The sequence below is a fragment of the Neovison vison genome, chromosome 4, assembly GCF_020171115.1.
Source record: "Neovison vison isolate M4711 chromosome 4, ASM_NN_V1, whole genome shotgun sequence".
Classification (NCBI taxonomy): domain Eukaryota; kingdom Metazoa; phylum Chordata; class Mammalia; order Carnivora; family Mustelidae; genus Neogale; species Neogale vison.
In genome coordinates this window covers 21142882-21163006 of record NC_058094.1, presented here as the reverse complement: position 1 = coordinate 21163006, position 20125 = coordinate 21142882, and the positions used below count along the sequence as shown (strand labels likewise).

Genomic DNA, 20125 nt, shown 5'->3' with positions numbered 1-20125 from the left:
CTTCACTTCAGCATCAAGGATTATTACATTCATCCCTGTTACCATCCCTAACACACAGCAGTGAGCACTAGGTACATGGTAGGATCTCAGTAAATGTTTTCTGGATGAATTACTGAATCAGTAGCTGTGTAATTGCTCCTATATAAAGCGATTAAAAAAGGGATACTAATAAAAAAGGTCTTATTTCAGAGAAGGAGAGATTTTGTCTCGTGGTGGGGGCACAAGGTTGGGGCAGTCACAGTGTAGACTACGTATGTGATGCCTTCTGGAATTGGCAGGTAGACACATGGAAACAACGAGAATCTTGAAAATCTATCCCTTATAAAACTTTACTCCAGGCACTGAGAATTGGTGGCCCCAAAGAAAAAGGCCACAGAGAAAGTAGGCAATATATATTAGGGAATGAAATTCTAAAGTATGCAGATGGTATATTTCTCTGTGTCCTCCTAGAAAAGCCAGAGAAGCTCAGCACATCCCTGAAAATGGCTTTGATTTTCTCTCATCAAGTCCACATGCCATTGTCTTATTACAACTGCCTTGCTAAATGAAGCCCATAGGAGATCTGAACCAAAATTGCAGGGTCTAGCCTAACCCTGAAGAAAGGAACCTAGTGTCCACTGTGGAAAACAAACCTCAGTACAGGATCAGTCATTCAAGGTCCTTCAAATTCATAGTCAAACCACAAGGTGAAATAAGAATGCAAACGCATAGCCATCTTGAACTGTCCCAACACAAGGTATCAAATACATTTTTAATTTCACCTAGAACACTGAAATGCAAAGAGGTGAGCAGTAAAGAATTCTGAGGTTAGCGATTTCTGCAGAGGCAGACACGAAACATTTGGCGTCCCTAACAGTTACTTTCTCAGCATGGAAAAATGCCATAAAAACACGGAGTTGTGCACAAGTTAGGCAAGCATAACTCCTGAAAGAACACGTCCAAATTAAAAAAAAAATGATGTGTGGATACTTCTCCCTTGTACTGGTTAGACAAACCCCTGGGGCCGTCGGAATAGATATTTTTCTACCACAAAGAACACAGCAGATAAGAGAGGTCCATTTGATGCCCCACTGCAAACACCTTCTTGAGCGACCCAGCCATAACGAACTCCCACGATGAAAATGAAATTGGCGTGGGCGTGGCACAATGCTAACCCCTACCGGCATCCTCTTGTGGGAGCTCCGTACCCACTCCCCGCAAACAAGTCTATGTTTAGGCCTTTAAATATAAAACTATGACAGAGAGAATTTCTCTGAAGGCTCAAATACTTGACAAAATTAGAACTATTCCTGGCCCTACCATTTGTATAACAGGGAACGGAGATGATGAAACATGTTGGGGAAAAGCTCAAGAAGGTAACAGATTGAGGAAATGCTATCTTGGATGCAACTTAGAAATGACATGTGGCTTCTCCTAATCAAGTAGTACCAGATGAGGAAGTGGTAATGAAAGACCCCACGTGCAGAAGAATAATCACCACAAAGTCCTGTAAGACTCTTGCTCTGACATTCTCACCTACCAGGAGCCGGTAGGCAATTCCCTGGGTCTTAGGACAAAAGGCTCAATTTCTAGTTGCTTGAGAGTATCTCTCAGATCATTTAACATTGCAAATAGTGGGGGAAACAGCTCAAAGGAGGAGGGGCTTGTATACTGAAGAGCCCTTGTGACAGGTGTATTTGATTTAAGAGCCATCAGGATCACCTTTAAATAAGACGCCACCACCTGCAAAATAATACTAAAAGATCACAACAGGATAAAAGAGATTCTGCGCAATTCTGCTCACGGATGATACCAAAGGGCTCTGTAGCTACTCGTTTTTTTTTAAGTTATGAATCCATAAAAACTGATATTGCATTTATTGCTCTGAGAAGATGAAATTGAGAATACTTAGTAAATAAGAAAAAGAGGGGAACAATTAATTTTAAATCAGTAAAAATAAATGAAAGATTTACTCTCCGCTAAGCACTATGCTAGGAGGTAGGAGAGCAAAGGAAAATCAGAAGACAATGAGGCTGTCTGTGTTCTATAGGGGAGATGGACAGACCTCTCGCTACCATGCCTTATAGGCTCTTCCTTCTGCCTCATGCCCTTAGCTATCTGTCACAACTTATGTCATTTAAGATCTAGTGCATGTGGGGTGCCTGGGTGACCTCTGCCTTTGGCTCAGGTCATGATCTCAGGGTCCTGAGATCGAGCCCCGCAATTAGGCTCTCTGCTCGGCGGTGAGCCTGCTTCCTCCTCTCTCCCTCTCTGCCTGCCTCTCTGCCTACTTGTGATCTCTGTCAAATGGATAAATAAAATCTTTAAAAAAAAAAAAAGATCTAGTGCATGTATTATACTTTTGGCAAGTCTTCCTTTATCCCACCTCTTCCCAGGTGAGGCTAAGTTCCAGTTCTTCTTACTATACATCTGTGTATTTCTAGAAGGGCATACACAGTCTATCCTCATTGCTAGACTGAGTGTTCCTTTCTATCCCTACCACCACCGAACCTGGTGCCCAGTGGATGGGAGAATAAATGGATACTAAATAGATATTATGTAACAAATAAATTATTAGTATGCACAAAGTACTTACTCATGAAGAAGAGAGAATGATTGGTTCTGCCTGAGAGATGGGGTAAGGCTTCTCAGAAGAGGTGATCGCTCATCAAGATTGGTCCTTCCATGAGTTTTATTATACCATATCCATAACAACTCTGTGAAATAGGTCTTCCTCCCATTTTTACAACTGGAGAATCTTAATCATAGATTCATAGGTTCATAGATGTATTAATTTAACTTGCCCAAAGTTAATACATCTGTGAAATGCCCAGATTGGCTTTCTATGGAATGGTGAAAAGTTTGGATTTTATTCTGCAGGCAGCTGGGAGCCATCAAATGTTTTAAGGAGGGATATAATGTCATCCGAAATATATTTAAATTAAGTCTGGCAATAGAAGTAGGCAGATGTGCTTGCTTTGGCAGCACATATTTAAAAAAAAAAAACAGAAGTAGGAAGTTAATTAAAGGTGAATGAATGGGACAAGGTGGAGACTAGAGATCGAATAACTTAGTATGTTATTCTTATGGCCTGGGAAGGAGCTTAACAGGAATGGTTTAACAGTGGCTAGCATGGTCATGAGGCAGGAAAAGACTGGAAACCCATTGTACAAGCAGAATTCAAAAGATATGGTCACTGATTCCATAGGGGTGCTAAGGGAGAAGGAGTAATCACAGGTCAGGTGATTCTGAGCCTTCTACATTAGGTGATGGAAAGAATAATGGTATTAGCCTTGAGAAGAAACACAGGGGGAAGAATGGGCTGGAGAGATGGTGAGAAAGACAATGGAGTTGATTTAGAGCATTTTTAATTTGAGATATTCGCAGAATATTCAGAGTTCATGCCCTTTAGGGAGATTAAAGATCTGAAGCTTCATAGTGGTCTAAGATGTATTTGACAGTCACTGTGAAGGAGGGGATGGTTCAAACAATAACAGTGGGTGAGATTCTCCAGAGAGCATGCACAATGAGGAGACTTAAGGGGATGCATTCCCCAAGTGGCATCAACATTCAGGGAGTGAGAGAGGAAGGGGGCTTGCAATCGATCAGAGAAGTAGCCATGGGAAAAAGAGGAGGAGAACCGAGACATCAGGCTCACACAAAAAGGTGAGCACCAGGGAGGTAAAGCTCAGTGTCAACCAAGGACAAGGCAGAAGAGCTGAGCCTGAAGAGAACACACGTGTGAACATCAGATCTGTAGCACCAGAGGCACCACTAAATAAAAGACACGGAGGAGACTGGAAATTCAAAGAGTGTAATTTGGAAGATACTAGAAGGGGCCATCAAACATACCTCACATATGCATAAAAGGGAATCTGACTGGCTCAAGTTTTCTTTCCCAGGAGCTAGAAATACTACTCTAATTATCTTCCTCAGAAGAAGGACAAAGAAAGCATTTCTTTCTTTCTTTTTTATTTATTTGACCAAAAGAAGGAGAAAGTGAGTGAGCACAAGCAGGGGGAGCAGCAGGCAGAAGGAGAGGGAGAAGCAGGCACACTGCTGAGCAGAGAGCCCGACGTGGGGCTCGATCCAAGGACCCCGAGATCATGACCTGAGTTGAAGGCAGATGCTTAACCAGCTGAGCCACCCAGGGGCCCTGGTAAAGAAAGCATGTCTTAATGACAACTGAGATGCTAAGAAAAATTTAGTTAAATGAACAAGTGAACTATCAACATATTTGACCTTGATTTATTTTGAGACAATTTACTAGAAACTCTCAGGAAAACAGGGGCTGGTAGATGGTGGTAGCTCAAGGAAGTGCTAGGTAAGACTTCTACAAAGATGGAACGATTTTCAGAACACTTACAAGATTTTTGTATGTATGATAGCCAGCCTCTAACACTGTTCTTCTTCTTTTATTATCTTAAGAATACTGGCCTGGCAGTTTCTTAAGAAAATAATCATATAATTATGATAGAACCCAGCAATTTCTAGATACTCAGCCAATGAAGTGAAATCTCATGTTTATACGAAAGTGAGTACATGAATGCTTATAACAGTTTTATTAATATTTACAGAACTGGAAACAACCCGGATGTCCCTCACCTGAAGAATGTGGTATATCCAACTGTGGGATATCTATCTATTCAGTGGAATAGTAGGAAATTAAAATGAATGAACTAGTGATATACACCACAGTTCTGGTAAGTCTCTGTGAATCATAATAAGTAAAAGAAGTCAGACTTTCTGATTCCACTTAGCATGTTCTGGAAAAGACAAAACTAAAGGGACAGAAAACACAGCAGTGGTTGCCAGAGGCTGGGGTAATGAAAAGGGCTGACAACCAAGGGGAACCAGGAAGAGTAGTTTTTGGAATTACAGAACTTTTATTTAATATCTTAACTGGGGTGGTGGTTACACAACTATATGCCTTTGTCCAAAGCTGTAGAGCTGTACACTAAAAATGGTGCATTTACCGTGTATGAATTAAACCTTAACTGAAAACCATAAGGAAGAAAGAACACTAGTTTGGGAATTAGGAGAACAGGGATCTAGTTTCAGTTATGCTACTAACCAGCTGTGGAACCATGAACTATTCTCTAATCCTCTTTGGGTCTTGGAGCCCAAAACTATAAAATGAGATCGGAAAAATGTTCTCAAAGAGTCTATTGCTATGTGCTACAAAGACTTCCTTCTTTAAGCAATGTGGTGGACCAGATGGCCTATTTCAGATCAGATGGCCTACTTCGGTTGCTGAAGTATCACTGTGGGGGTGACGGGACTAAAATACCCAATCTGGACACATGGTTCTGGAAAGTCGTCTTGGATTAGAAAGTAGTGTTTCTAATTTGTGTCTTTCCAAAAGATGAAGCTCTAGGAAAGTCCTCTGGTCATGCAATTCTTAACTAAAATTTGCCACATATATTTGGACAATGTGGAAGAAGTCCTTCGGGAAACATTAATGTTTAATGAGCTCTAAGCGGCCCTGGTAAACAATCGTGGTCTTCTTCTTCTTCTTTTTTTTTTTTTTTTTTTCCACTTTGTAGGCACTCATTAAAAAGGCATTTGGTGCCGTTTACTGCCTGCGTCTGCTTTATCCTCCAGTTTGGATACTGGTTTCTACTGCCCAAAGAAACCCTCACAGTTGTGAGTACATTTTCACACTATCCACGTCCTTATAGCCAAGGAAGACATTGAAAAGGACACCCCAGGAGTGTGATATGTATATGTATCATATATATATATATATCATGTTCCTGAGATGAGGGAAGCATTTACAACTCAAAAGGGAAGATACTAAGAATAAAAATAGAATCTTGGTAACGATGGTAAAAGTTTGCATTTTTGCCCTTAGATTGCAGGAGACCACAAACCAGGACCTACCAACGATGCTTGTAAATTAAGTCTCCTTGGTGTACTGCTTTTTTCAATTCATTGAAGATTATCTGTGGATGCTTTTACGTGAGGTCATACTTGTCACAGATACTGCCTGGCCCTTAAAGACTAAAACACATCCATGTGGCCCTTTCCATGAAAAAAAAAAAAATCTGCCAACTCCTTTTCATAGAACACACCATAAACTATGCTATATGGTTTCCACATAAAATTCCATTTAACCACAAGAGCACCACCATGAAATAGGAATTACTAGCCCCATCGGACCGATCCGAGGGGCTGAAACGTAATGGACAGAAGCTTCCGGTGGAGTCAGATGGACCTGTGCTGTGCTCTTTACTAGCTGTCTGACTCTGGGTCTGTTACTTCGGTTCTTCATCCCGGGTCCCCAGATGTATGCTGGGACTGATAACAGCACTGATCCTGGTAGGGTAACTGTCGGGACTTGATGTGACAATTGTCACAATGTGCAGTGATGTATATACAATAACATTTGAAACTCATTAGCCACATAAGATACAGTCAGCTTTTGGTATCCTCAGGGTCTTTTTCTTCATACAAATATTGTAGGAAATATTGTAGAAAAATGGTAAAGATGCCCTCATATGCTTGGTTATGAATTAACTTGGTATTTTGCACCCCTGCTGTGTGTTACATAAGGAGCCTTTCTCCCGTCTCTCATGAATCAAGCGGGAGAGAAAGATAAGGATTCCAGCTCCGTACCACTCTCCCCAAGACAACTGGAGATGGGGGCAAGTTGTCTTTCAGGAACGTGCAAACCAGCAAGCCCACTGAACTGACATCCTGGCCACCTCCTGGGCAAGACACAGAAGACCACGAGGCTATACGGAGGAAGAAACCACCTCAATGATCTCCAAGGGAACAACATTCAGAGCAGGGCCAGGCGTCGCTTATGTTTCTTGCAAATGTAGGTAGTTACAGGGCCCTTGTGAATAAGAGAAGGGAAATCAGAGGCCAGCATTTTAACTGAAGGATAGTTCTGGCTTTTGATAATGAGCTGTTTTAAGATTTTTCTTTTGTCATGATTCATTGTTAGTGCCTATAACCCAATGTAGTTACTGAGTCCACATGCACATTTTTAAAGTACCTCATAGTTTTTTGTCTCTGGGTCAGCATCCGGAAGGAGGAGAGTAAGAAAAATCAGGGTAGAAACTCCATGTTCCCTGTGTTCAGACGACCCACAGTAGTCAGCAGGAACTTCCCCAGTCCTCTTGGGACCATCTTAGTCCTATTACTGTCATGGGGTTCCTGACCAACAGTGTGAACATGATTGGTACAGAACTAATAGACCAGTTTTAAAACAGCCATCGGGAAGTTGGAGAAGTAGGCTTAGCTATTGTTTCTTTTAGAAGCATGTTCAGGGATTTCCAGAAGCTAAGTAGCATTCTAAAATCTTTGTTTGGACTTATTCAGCACATTATTTCTACTGACTAACATTTGCAGAGTTGAGGAATCAAATATTCAATACTGAATCACATATCACCTCCACGGTGAATTTCCATATGATATATCTGTTAGGCCAGTCACTTACTTGGGTGGAACAGCATTCCTTTTTTTATTATAGCAAACCCAGACCCAAAATATTTTAAGCCTACCCCAGCTGTCTTTAGAACTTCTATTATCAGTCATAAAAACAACTTGTCAATTTTTTTGTTTCACTTTAAAAAAAAAAAAGAAAAAGAAACCATCACTTCAATAAGGCTATAGATTTTCTGAAGTCTGCCTGGCATGAAATGAGTTTGAACATTAACATGTAAAGGACAAGCAATAAAAAAGGTAATATGAGTGCAGACAGAATATCCAAGAGCTAGTGAACATGATCTCTTCTAAAGGGAGTGGAATGAAAGAATGCAAAATGCACAGCTTTTCCAAGCTAAAGAAAGTGACAACAACCGAATTGAAAAGGCTGAACTTAGCATTACCTTCCCAGAACACAAACATATATTTAGCTTAATAGACTTGAGTACTATCTCAGGAAAAACCTTATATATTATGCATCTAGGGCAATGAAAGCTGTAGAAAATGATTTTGCAAAGCAAACACACTGCAGGCTGACAGTAGCAGAGGGAAAAAAAAGAGTCTAAGGCACACGAGATGAGTTTTGGTCTCATTTTCTATATATCATCACAGGAGGAAAACAAAAGAGCAGAGACAACCTCAAGACACTAACCAGAACCTGGCAGAAGGATGCATGTGGCTGAAGCTTAAAACATGTGCATTATTTTCCGATTATAACCATAATATAGATTCAAATGAGAAAATTTGGAAAATATAAAAAATATAAAGAAAACAACTAAAATCACCCACAATCCCACCACCTAGAGAGAACCATTATCAAAACATTGGTACATTCACTGGCATCCCTTTTTCTGTGTACATATAAAAAAATGTTCTTTTTAAGAAATTTGGTCCATACTGTAAATAAAAATTTTTACATGGTCTTTACCACCCACCCCCACTTCTTTTTTATGTTTTTATTTCTTCTATTTTATTTCCAGTACTTCCCCATGTTGTCATATATTCCTGGAAGATTTAATTTTAATGACTGCATTATATTGTAGTTTATGAATTTAAGAAAAATTATTTGTTTCTTTCCATATTGCTGTTCATAATTTTTCAGTTTTGTAAACAGCACTAGGATAGACTTTCTTATAATAACTCTTTGAATCTCTATTTACTTCTTCAAAGAAACTAAAAAGTATATCAGTATGTCAGAATCAAATTTAAATCACTCAGAGTACTTGTACCTATAAATTTATCACTGGAAGCCTCTGGAGACAAATGCAAATAATGAATATCAAATAAACACACTAATTTGCCATCACTCCAAGTCTGCATTGATCCTTCTACAACAGTCATCTGTAGGCAGTACATCACTTTCTCTAGGCAAATGGCCTATTACTGAGTTATAATCTAAACGCAATAACATGAAACTTGGCTGACCCAGATTTCTCCAATATCAGTGTGCACGCAGACTATTCTACAGGTTGAAAAATACCCTCGGCTCTCAAAAATACATATTTTATCCTCCTTTCACTTAAAATGGTGTGCAATGGACATGAAAATAAAATAAATAAAGGGCTACAGCCAGTGGAGGTTGGTAGCAACCAAAGCCTATGTAGACACATGAGTTACATACATTTCAACTTAAAGTTTTCTGCAAATTCCAGCTTTTTTCGGCCACTTTTTAGGTCTCTGAAGTACTCCCCACATATCGAATTAATTATAATCCTTGTTTAGAATTATATGGTCATAATATTCCGGGCTTAAATTCTTTACAGTCTATTTTTAAGGAATGATTCTATTTTCAGGATGCTAAATAGAGTTCTCAAAAATCTCTCAAGAGTGTGTGTTCATATGCATAGATCTACACAGACACATACCTTTAAACTGTTTTTCTCCCATTAGTCAGCGAAAAGCAAAGTAAAATGAAACACAACAAAAACCCCACCTGTAACACGATCGTATGAACTATGGAGTCACGCAGATTCCAAGGCCTCCCTCAGAATTGGTGGTCAGACTAAGGGAGCTTGGGCTGCACCGTACAACTCTAGGGGTGCAAATATATCCCTATCTCTGGCATTGTGCAGTGCACAACCTACATAACTCTATGGGATGTCCTTGAAATTAGGTCATCAGATAATTCCATTTGCTCCTCCATTACTTGGTTGTGCATCCTTCCCCCAGTGACCTATAAAAAGAGTTTTAGGACGGAAGTGGCCTTTAAATCTATGCACCTTTTTTTTTTTTTAATAAAAGAAATTCTGCAAAGACACAGTAATAGTCTCTCCCTGGTTCCCCTTTGTCCTGATGGCAAGGGTTTCTTTCTTCCCATCCTCCCCTTCTATCCACCCACTAGGCAGCAGCAGGATACCTTGTGTGAGTAACTGTAGGTTTCTGACTTCTTCGCGCACCTTCAGCTGGAGCACCTGTTGTAGGATATGCTGCCGGAGGTTCTCCTGGGCAATCCCCATCCGCTCAAGCTTTTTGTCAGTCAGTCTCAGCAGGGCTCGCCCTGCAGGGTTTCAGAAATAAAAGAAAAAGCAAATGAACAATGGCTGGAAAGGATTTCCACCTTCGTTTTCGGCTAATCCTGCAGGAACAGTAGTTTCCTTCTAAACAGACACTTTAGGAGCCAAGGTCCTCAATTATTCTTACTGACAAGAATTGATCATCTGGATAAAGAAAATGCACAAATGTAGAAAAGAACCCCTCTTTTTATCTAATTTTGGCCGTCCTCCACTGAAAACACACAGAGTCGAATAGAATAGCAGAATTTTAACCTGGGTATTTCGGACCCAGACTGCAGGTTGCCATAGGAACAACGCACTTTGGCAGGCGACGGGTCCTGAGTCTGGCCTGTAGGAACTCGTGCCTGGACAGCCCAGAGGAAGACCGGGATGTGGTCGCTGTGGTTATAGAGAAACTGACCAATGTTTAACCCAGGTTACAATAACATTTCATGAAACATGCATGTACAGTTCCCATGGTCACCTGCATCCAGGCATTTGCCTGGTGCCCCCCTGGTGCTGAGCTAGACTTCCATTTCCAGACGGTGGGCACTAAACCTTGATTGCAATCTCTGGTCTCAGGCCAGGGCTGCAGAATCACTGGGAGTGAGGGGAGCAGGGCGAGCGAGGGCATCTAAAGATTGCAAAACAAGGAGCCTCCAGGAACGAGTGCTTGGCATGGCTTCCTGTTCCCCAGGATGTCTGCGTGACTCCCTTCCTACTAGTTTCCATCAAATTCCCAAATTCTCTCCCACTCTGTGCTTGCCCTGACAGAAGCAGACTTCCACTGTGAGGGCTTAGCACAAGAGATCCAGAGAATGATTGCGGTTCAATGCTGCAGCACCCCCGTTCTCTCCCCTCAGCCCTCTGTCATCAGACTTGCAGAGCTTTCTCATCTCAGCTGATGTCGAGTCAACCACGTGTGATCAATGTCTTGGGTATATTATCACATACACTTCAGAAACTAAATTCTCTGCTTCCTCAGAACCGCCCCCCACCAAGCCAGGAGACAGGGTTAATGGACATTTTCACCAGAGATATAGGGAAGTGTATGTGGCCTGCGAACAGAGACAGACAAACAGAAAGAATCAGGTAGGAGTGATCTGTGCTGTTTGCTCTTCTTTTTTACCCCCTTGTAAGCCTTGCAAAATGCACCGGTTGGGATAAGTTAGGTGACATGTTGCAGTAACAAATGATCCCTAACTATGGGGGTGGCTATAATAAGGTTTATTTCCTGCGTCCTATACACATCAAATGCAAGTCCACCCACCTTGAACATGGCTGATTATTGTACTGACGGGAAAAGAGAAGGTGTTAAAAGGTCTCACGGCATCACAGCCTAGAGGTCATTGACAAATCACTGCTCAGAGCTAATCACATGAACCTTCCCGCCTACACGTAAGCGTACATGTAAGAATTGTGCATCCATCACCTGCCAAGAAGGCGGTGGGAGGGGAGAGAAATATTTGGCAGGTGGCACTGATAAGAACTACACCAGTACAGACTTGGCTCTGGACCAGGGCCTGGCAAGGTCATGAGTACAGTGAACCGTGGCAGTCTGAAGCGTCAGTAAAAGCTACACCTGGCAGAGGATGGAGAGGTAGGGGAAAGGAATCCTAGGTGGCCATAGCTGACACCACCAGGAAGACTGTGGTGGTTTTCAGAAAGGAAGGAAAGAACATACAGACTCCAAGGAGTTCCAATTGTCTCCTGTGATAGATGGATGATACCCTCCCCTCCGAAGATGCCCAGGTCTTCATCTCTGAGACCTGTGAATGTGTTACATGACAAAAGGGACTTTGCAGGTGTGACTATGTGAAGGGTCTTATGGGGGGAGAGTATCTGGCATTATCCAGGAGGATCTAATCTAATCACACAGGCATCTATAAGGGGAAGAGACAGGAGAGCCAGAGAGAGAAGGGATAATGGAAGCGGAGGTCAGAGTGAGGTGGCCCCAGGCCGAGGAATTCAGGTTTCTGGAAGCTGAAAAAGACAAGGACATGGATTCTCTCTTCCACTCCCATCTCCGTACTCTCTCCCATCTCCCATCAGGAAGCATCTCTACCAACACTTTGATTTTCCATAAGACCCATTTTGGACTTCTGATCTCTACAGCTATAACGCAGTAAATTTGTGTGATTTTATGCCACTAAGCATGTGGTCATTTGTTACAGCAGCAATTGACCCTTTGATCGAAATTTAATACATTTAAAAACAAAACAAAACAACCAATGGTTTTAGATTCCCTCTCCTAACTTCTGGGCAGCGGCATACTCAAAGGTAGAGAGCGGAGGGTTGGTGAGCCCGAGTTCCAGGCCAGGACAGCCCTGCCTTCAAAGCCCTGCCTTCAAAGGCTCACCTCACCATCTGACCTTGGTCCTAAAGTTTCATTTGGGAAGTACAGAATGGGATCCGGTATCCTTTATGTGGGTAATTCGCTTCCAAATAAGACATCCAGCTCTTTATACATGCTCTCAACTTAAAACTACTGCATAAAAAACTTCCTGAAGTTCAGATGATCTAAATCCCTCTCAACACCAAAATATAGATCACCCATCCTCCTATCTGTTCCCCAGGACTCGAGCTGTGGTTTCATAAGCTGTGACACTCGGGAGCCGGTGCCGCTGAGGCCCTGGGAAGACACACGGGAGCTGGGTCACGGTAAGTTGGCTGGTCTGTCTCCAGAGCCCAGCGCTAGGAAGTCAGGATGAGGATTCTGTTCAGGGGGCATGGCTCAGCTTCTCTCTTTGGTGGCCCCGTGAGAACCTCTAGCCTCAGCCTTTCCAGTAATGCAGCTGACTGGTCGATGTGTGGAACCTTAAGCCCTATTAGAATGTTATCCCCCACTTGGGTGGGTCAATAGCTTTAGCTCTGAAAAATGCAAGTTGGGAAATTCTATTAGTTGTAAAAATCTGCACATTTTAGAATATGTGATGCAGACAATTGTGCCCATCAACATTTCACACGCTAAATACTCAGCTGCTCAAACTGCTGCTATCCAAGTCCCGAGAAAATAGGTATTATTTCCATTTTGTAGAAAGGAAAATTGAGAAGTTGAAAAATATTCAGATCATGAGAGCCTTCCCTAATTCCTTCTCCTGTAGCTTTAGTTGGGCTTTATCTTCCGTGGCAGGAAAATAAAGGACTCAGACTACAAGAAAGAGATTACGAGAAAATTGTATAGAAGAACTTCCTGATAAAACAACTTCTAGAAAAGATCACGATTTGCACACTGAGGATGGTCCGAACAAAATCTGATTCACTGTCTTCTTGGTTGGTTTCTACAGAGCCACCCAGGTCCACGGCTCTGAAAAATCTGCCCAATAATCAGATCATTTCCAGCAGCAAATGTCCTATTAACCGCTTGTCCCTACCCCCTACTGCTGACCACAAAACAGTGTCCAAAAAAGTGTGGTGCTTCTGATGCTGGGGTCAGGGAAGTGATAAGTAGTCAATCATCAATCACATTTTTTTTTTTTTTGTAATTTATGTTGTCACTTTGGTTGCTTAGCATAAAAATCCAGTTGTTAATTCAACAAATACTTATTGGGCACCTACTGTGTCCCTGTCACTTTGTCATTCACCTTGAGTATAACGAGAACAGGGTCAACCTTGGTGCCTTCAGAATGGCAAGGCAGGCAGCTAATGGTAAAAGCTGACAGGCACGGGATGAGCGCTGAGAAAGGGCAAATATGAGATCGCAGAACTGTGTGACCTAACCCAGTCTGGGAACCACGAGACTGTTACTGAGTAAAGAGCATTTAACTGAGGACTTCAGGAGTAAGAGGTTGTCAGACCAAGACCACTGGATAAAGCAAAGACCTCTTTAAACGTCCAGCAACCACGTGGACGAAGAGGGGGACCGCTGCTGCAGACAGGGGCGAGAGGCACGCCTTGATGCCTTTTGCCTTCCTTGCCTTTTCTCCAGAGAAGGTCTTGGGCACCTTCCTCTGCCCTCAGCGGTCCTCACAGGGAGGAGTCAAGAAGAGAGAAATCAATTCAGTCTCAGAAGCGGAGCACCAACGACATTTCCTGATCTTCCCACCTGGTTATAAATGGTATTTCGGGAATCCAGGCAGCTCAGCCTTCACAGACTCCTAGATTCTGAGAGCTGGAAGGAGCTTAAAGTGCTCCCCGTTGATCACTGGCTGACCTTTGACTTCTTTCCTTTGTTAAGCATTTTTTGAGCACCACTGTGTACTTGACACCATTCTGGGTACTGAGGCTGTGGGAGGACTCTTCTCCTCCATCTCAGTGGAGCTTACCATTTAGTGCCTGAGACAGACGATTTACAAAGGAACTGCTATGCGGGGGCAGACAGGGACCCCTACCGGAAGGACGGAAGGACGGCACTTTGTAGGTGGGGTGATGGGGCGAGGCCTCCTTCCACACCGGAACAGGGAGAAATGTCAAAGCAATGAGCGGAAGGGCAGGAAGGCTAGTGTCATGAGGGCCGAGGGCCGAGGAGCCAAGAGAATGATAAGAAAGGAAGTCTAGGGGCACCTGGGTGGCTCAGTGGATTAAAGCCTCTGCTTTCGGCTCAGGTCATGATCTCAGGGTCCTGGGATCCAGTCCCGCATCGGGCTCTCTGCTCAGTGGGAAGCCTGCTTCCCTCACTCTCTCTGCCTACCTGTGATCTCTGTCTGTCAAATAAGTAAATAAAATCTTTAAAAAAACAGAAAGATAGAAAGAAAGAAAGAAAGAAAGAAAGAAAGAAAGGAAGGAGTTCTTGGTGAGGACTTTGGATTTTATTCTGAACATGGGAAATATTAAGCCAGCGATGATGTGGGTGTGATCTTATGTATTAAAAGAATCCCTCAGGTCCCCATGTGAACAGACCGGGGGTATAAGGTGGAAAGGTAAGCAGCAGTGGGCAGAGTCCACACACTGTCCCAGTAGTTAAAGCAGGAGGTGCTGGTGGCTTGGATGTGGGTAGAGGGGAAGAAATCGCCAGAAACAGTAGAATTCTGAATTGCAGTGCCTCATACCTCAAAGTGGGGTGTGAGAAAAGACAGACCTCAGAGATGATGAGTTTTTCAACTGGAGTCTCCAAGGGCTGGGGGCACTATTTCGGTGCAGGAAGCTGGGTCCCCAATTCCGAGTGAGGAGTGTTGGTCGTGCAGGAGATCACGGGAGGGTGAGTGCTATTTTTTCTCTTGAGGTCACTTGGGATATAGAGAAGTAATGGAAAGAACAGAACTAAACAGGGGAGGATTCAAATAGTCTTCCTTCTTCCCCATAGTGCTTTTAGCTCTTCAACATTCTTCTCAAATCCCAAAGCTCTGAGCTGCCTGGGGTAAGGGAAGCACGGGGGCACATCCTGGTGGAATTTAGAGAAATACAAGGGACCAGTTATGACCCAAGCTCTGTACCGCTTTGCCCCCAACAGTGGTCCTCATGCTGAAAATGCTTTCCCAGGACCCTCTGCAGAAGCTCGAGCCAGGGAACAGGCAATGAGAGAGCTCGCCCAGCAGAAACACGTGTCTTTCGCTCTGCTAACGGGCCTGGAAAATTAGTACTTTGCTGTGATTTAAACTTGAGTGTAGACATAAAGGTTTTATCAACTGTGTCCACCACAATGCCTGCTCCGTAAGAATCAGTATCTGTCCTGTCATCTTCCCTACCGTCACTGTCCCCATGCCGGCATGTAATGCTCAAATATTCATTGAATGAATACACTTAGCGCTACTAAATGAATGTTCTCTTCTTTACTCACATACTGATGATCTCAAGGTCATTAACTGACTATCCTTCCTGATGTAAGAGACTTGGCTGGAAACCGACTCCCAGGATGAGGAGAAACTGAAAATAGCCGAGGGCGGGGGCCGTATTGTGTTGGGGACGACCGCAGATGCCAAGTTGAAAGGAAGAGAGAACTTGACGCTAAATGAGTACTTTGCCTCCCTGCAGGTTTAAAGAAAGACAAGCGTCTTGTCCTTCTTTTGAACAGGCACCAAGTGAGACGGCAAGGCTCCATGGGCAGATGGGCAGCGAGGACAGGACGGACGAGGGGCCGGGGACACAGAGGGCAGTGCTTTCGTTTCCTGCAGCTGCGGCCACAAACAGCAAACACGGGGACTAGAAACAACAGAAATGAATTCCACGTTCTTCTGGAACCCAGAAGTCCAACAGCAGTTTCCCTGGGCTGAAATTCAGGTGTGGCACGGCCACCCTCCCCCTGGAAGCCGAAGGGGAGAATCGGTGCTTGCAACTTGCCACTTCTGCTGGCTGCCAGCACTCCCTTGCTCGCGGCCCCGTCACTCTGCTCTGTGTATCTTCGCCTCACTTCCTTCCTCTCTCCTGTGTGTGTCCTCTCTGCCTCTCTCAGAAGCACGCTTGTGATGTGATGTAGGGCCTACTGAAATAACCCTGGGGAACGTCTTCCTGGGAAGACCACATCTTCGAAGACCCGTCTGCCTTCCAAGGTAAGCATTGACCGTTTCCACCTCTGGGTGGCCATCACGCAGACGACTCTAAGCTGGAAGGAATCTCTTCAGATTTCAGAGTCTGGCACAGGATTTGTCGTGTTCCACGTAGGTAAGTGAGGCTCAGAGAGGGGGAGTGGACCAAAGCCACACAGGGAAAGGGCGGGGGGAAGACTTAGGTCTAGACATGTGTTTCTGACCTTCAGGCCCAATCTGGGCTTTGGTCTTTAGTTCAGGTGTTCCTTACCTTCTGCGCAGAGAATTGTAACAGAAGCCCTGTCACAGCTTCTCAAGATCAGTGACTGTATGCCATAAGGCACAAGGGGACATTTCTGGGTAGGCTAACAGGGGTGCCAAGGATGTGGCTTCAGGTCCTACCCTACTGGGAAGTCTCAGTGCCACTCTAAGTGGTTGGGGACTGCTTCTTCTCCCAGAGAAGAGGCTGGATCACAGGGGCTCTTTGTTGCTAGAAACAGAGGTCACTTACAGTTCCCCTAAGAAAGGGCCATTTGTACCCTGGGGTTAGCTCCAAACCTGCTCTCAGGTAAGGGCCTGTGTCATGCACCAGGTAGAAGTTCCTGGCTCTACCCCTCTGTTGACCGGTCAAGAGCAACAGAGTGATGATGAATCTGGACGTACAGCCAGTGTCCCACAGCCTGACCCTTGTGTCCCCATCTCCTCATCATTCCGAAGCTGGGATATCTGGAGCAAAGAAATAGGGAGAGAGGGAGAATGACAAAAGCGAAAAGGTTTAGATAAATGCTCCGGGAAGCATACGTGAGTCTTAGCTTTCTCATCTCTGCAGTGGGGATGAAAATGACACTGTTTCATAGGGTGACTGAGCATCCAGTGACATAACACATACGCATGCCCTTTGCAAACTCGAACTGCTAAGATCATGCAATATGGGTCCTACAGTTCTTTGGCTGGCTGGGAATGATTCCTCCTCCTCCTGGCAATGATCACAACTGCAAACATTTATTGAATAGTCCCTGAGTTAAACACTGGAGAGTTAGACACGGATAACCTTACCTTCCACAATTCTCTGAAGACATTACTCTTACACCTGATGAAGAGCGACTGTACCCAGCTGAAGGTCATACACCCACTAAGCTACAGAGCTGGGATATCAGTATACATAAAGACCCTGCTCTTAGCCACCCACTGAACTGCCACGCCCCAATTTTTCAAATAGACCTTATGTGTCCCCAAGCCCATTTCTGCTGATTCTTGTGTAGGGAGCACCAATACAGCAGGTAGAGACTGAGGGTCAGAAAAATGTCATCATCTCTGATGACTTAAAGGCAAGCAGTGTAAACACTGGTATAACATCAGGAGACACAAGGCTGTGATGGCCTTTACTCTTTGGTCTTCACTGGGTAGAGGATCACAAAGGACTGAGTGGTCCTTGAGAGCAGCCAATAAACACATTCATCCTCTCCATCATACAGATTATCTATGTCTGTACCAGGTACTGAATAGACCACTAGCAGCTGGGAAGAGAAAGAAAGATGGTTTCCCTGCCAGAGGGACAAGCAAAAGTCTTCTGAGAGTCCACAGGAGGGGCGCCTCACTTAGCTGGGGTCCTTGAACAACAACAGCAAAAACAGCCAAGATGGTGAGGAGGTGGAAGGAGGGCATTCAAGGTACAGGAACAGCATAGGCTAAGACAGGGATCTGGAACCGGAAGGTGCATTTAGGGAACTCCAAGAAACCTGATATTATCACATGTGAAGCATGAGGAGGGGTCATGCCCTTTCATAATGTTCTACCCTAGAGAGGAACCAGTCTTACTCTTTCTTTCTCTGTCTGCCCTGAAGTAGCACATAGGAAACACTAAGGGATCATGTGCACCATCACAAAAATAGTCCCATTTACAGAATAAAGAGTATAAATTTCTCATTTTTGCCTACATTGTATCCCTAATCATTTCTGGTAAAAGAATCTCTCTTGATTTTGGAGAGCTGGTCCTCCTCACCTAGTGGGCCTTTTAATAATTAAAAAAAAAAAATTCCCATGGTACCTTTTACTTCTAAAGTACCATATAATGATCTTTTTCTTTTCTTTTTTTTTTTTGAAGATTTTATTTATTTGACAGACAGAGATCACAAGTAGGCAGAGAGGCGGGCAGGGAGAGAGGAGGAAACAGGCTCCATGCTGAGCAGGGAGCCCAATGCAGGGCTCAATCACAGGACCCTGGGATCATGACCTGAGCTGAAGGCAGAGGCTTAACCACTGAGCCACCCAGCCCCCCCCCCATTTAATGTTCTTGATTAGGTTTATTTTTCATTTTGATTCCCTTCCACCTCCTCCCACAATGTAAGAGCCACAACAGCAGGGTCGCAGGGATGTTTCCAAGTACTGGCTAGAGCCGAACTTGATTGGCTAGGGGTGGCTGGTGGCTCAGTCAGTCAGTTTAGCGTCCCACTCTTGGTTTTGGCTCAGCTTATGATCTCATGGGTCATGAGAGTGCGTCTTGCATCAGGTCTTTCACTGAGCGCCGCACTCAGTGCGAGCCTGTTTGAAGATGCTCTCCCTCTGCCCCCTCCCCCCATTCATATATGGGTGCACACAGGCGTGCGCACACATGTGTGCTCACTCTCTCTCAAATAAATAAATTAAAAAAAAATAAATACTGGTAAAATTAATGCTGGGTGTTCACTAGAATTCATTAGAATTGCTAAAATTTGCTAGGGTTGCCATGTTTTCTAAGAGAGAAGTTCTCTTTCTTTCTTAGATCATGTCCCAAGGGACAATATGAGCCTAGACTTGCTGTCAGTGGCTATCTTTGCCAACATATGGAGAGAATTTGCTAGAGAATTAAGTCAGCAGAGAGAGCAGAGCTGAGAGAAAAAGAAAAAAGGGGAGTGAGAAAGGAAGGTAACAATATAGGATTTCCTGAGTATAGTTTTGCCTTAAGTCAGATACCCCTGGGTTTCTCATTTATGTAATGTAATATTGGGGTGGGACAGGTTAGCAAGCTGAGCTCATTTACACCATTTGCATCCAAGGGAATCATGACTTACAGGTCCAAGCTCACGTGTGATGCTTGGTTGAGGCACTGTACTGTCTCTCTTATTCCTATTTTCAAGAAAGCCCATCATGGTGGGTAGATAAGAATATCCGAACCTATCTTATAATAATTGGCTTTCAAAAAGTTAATCATTGGCAAAGATTGGTATTTTAATTTTTATTCCTTACAAATTGTTTGAAATATACCTTAAATCTGACTGCGTGTTTCTATTGGACGCACCTGGGGCAAATCCTTATCCAGTTTATGACTGGAGGTCACAAACTCAAATGTTGTCAAATGTGTGAAGAGAATCACTCTAAGGGACAACAGGGTAGGTTGGACAGTTTGGTTTTTATATTTTCTAAAATGAGCAATTCCCACCTGTTTTCGCTAGGCCAGAATATAGGCTGAGTGTTGCAACTTCTATGAACAATTGAAAATCCAGAAGTTTTATGAAATCTCCCAATTTAAAATTTGCCTGTTTTCTCCCCACACTATGAGAGCCAGACCATTCATGCACATGGGTCCTAGTCAGCTCACAAGTTGCCACTTGTAACATCTGACTTTTAACCCTACCTCTCCCATGTCCCTCCCACTTGCAAAGGAAAGTGCTTCAGGAACCTCGCCTTCAGGGTTTCATCGGACTTTAGCAACAGACTCCAAGTAGTCTACAGACTATTCCAAATTAACAGCTAACCCAGACCAAGGGGAGTTGAAGACTAGTGAACCGGCCCTCTATTTTTTATGACCTGGATGTGCCTTGCAAATCCATCTTCTTAAGT

The 20125-nt window shown here is 43.7% G+C and overlaps 1 protein-coding gene across 4 annotated transcripts in view; it reads right to left on the bottom strand.

Moving 5' to 3' along the window:
- SAMD12 (sterile alpha motif domain containing 12) overlaps positions 1-20125 on the bottom strand; it is a 385878-nt gene that overhangs the window by 157731 nt on the left and 208022 nt on the right. For all 4 annotated transcript variants that reach the window (XM_044245055.1, XM_044245054.1, XM_044245057.1 and 1 more), the window contains exon 4: positions 9770-9910. In XM_044245055.1, coding sequence (XP_044100990.1) covers positions 9770-9910 — 141 coding nt within the window. The remainder of the gene's footprint in view (positions 1-9769; positions 9911-20125) is intronic.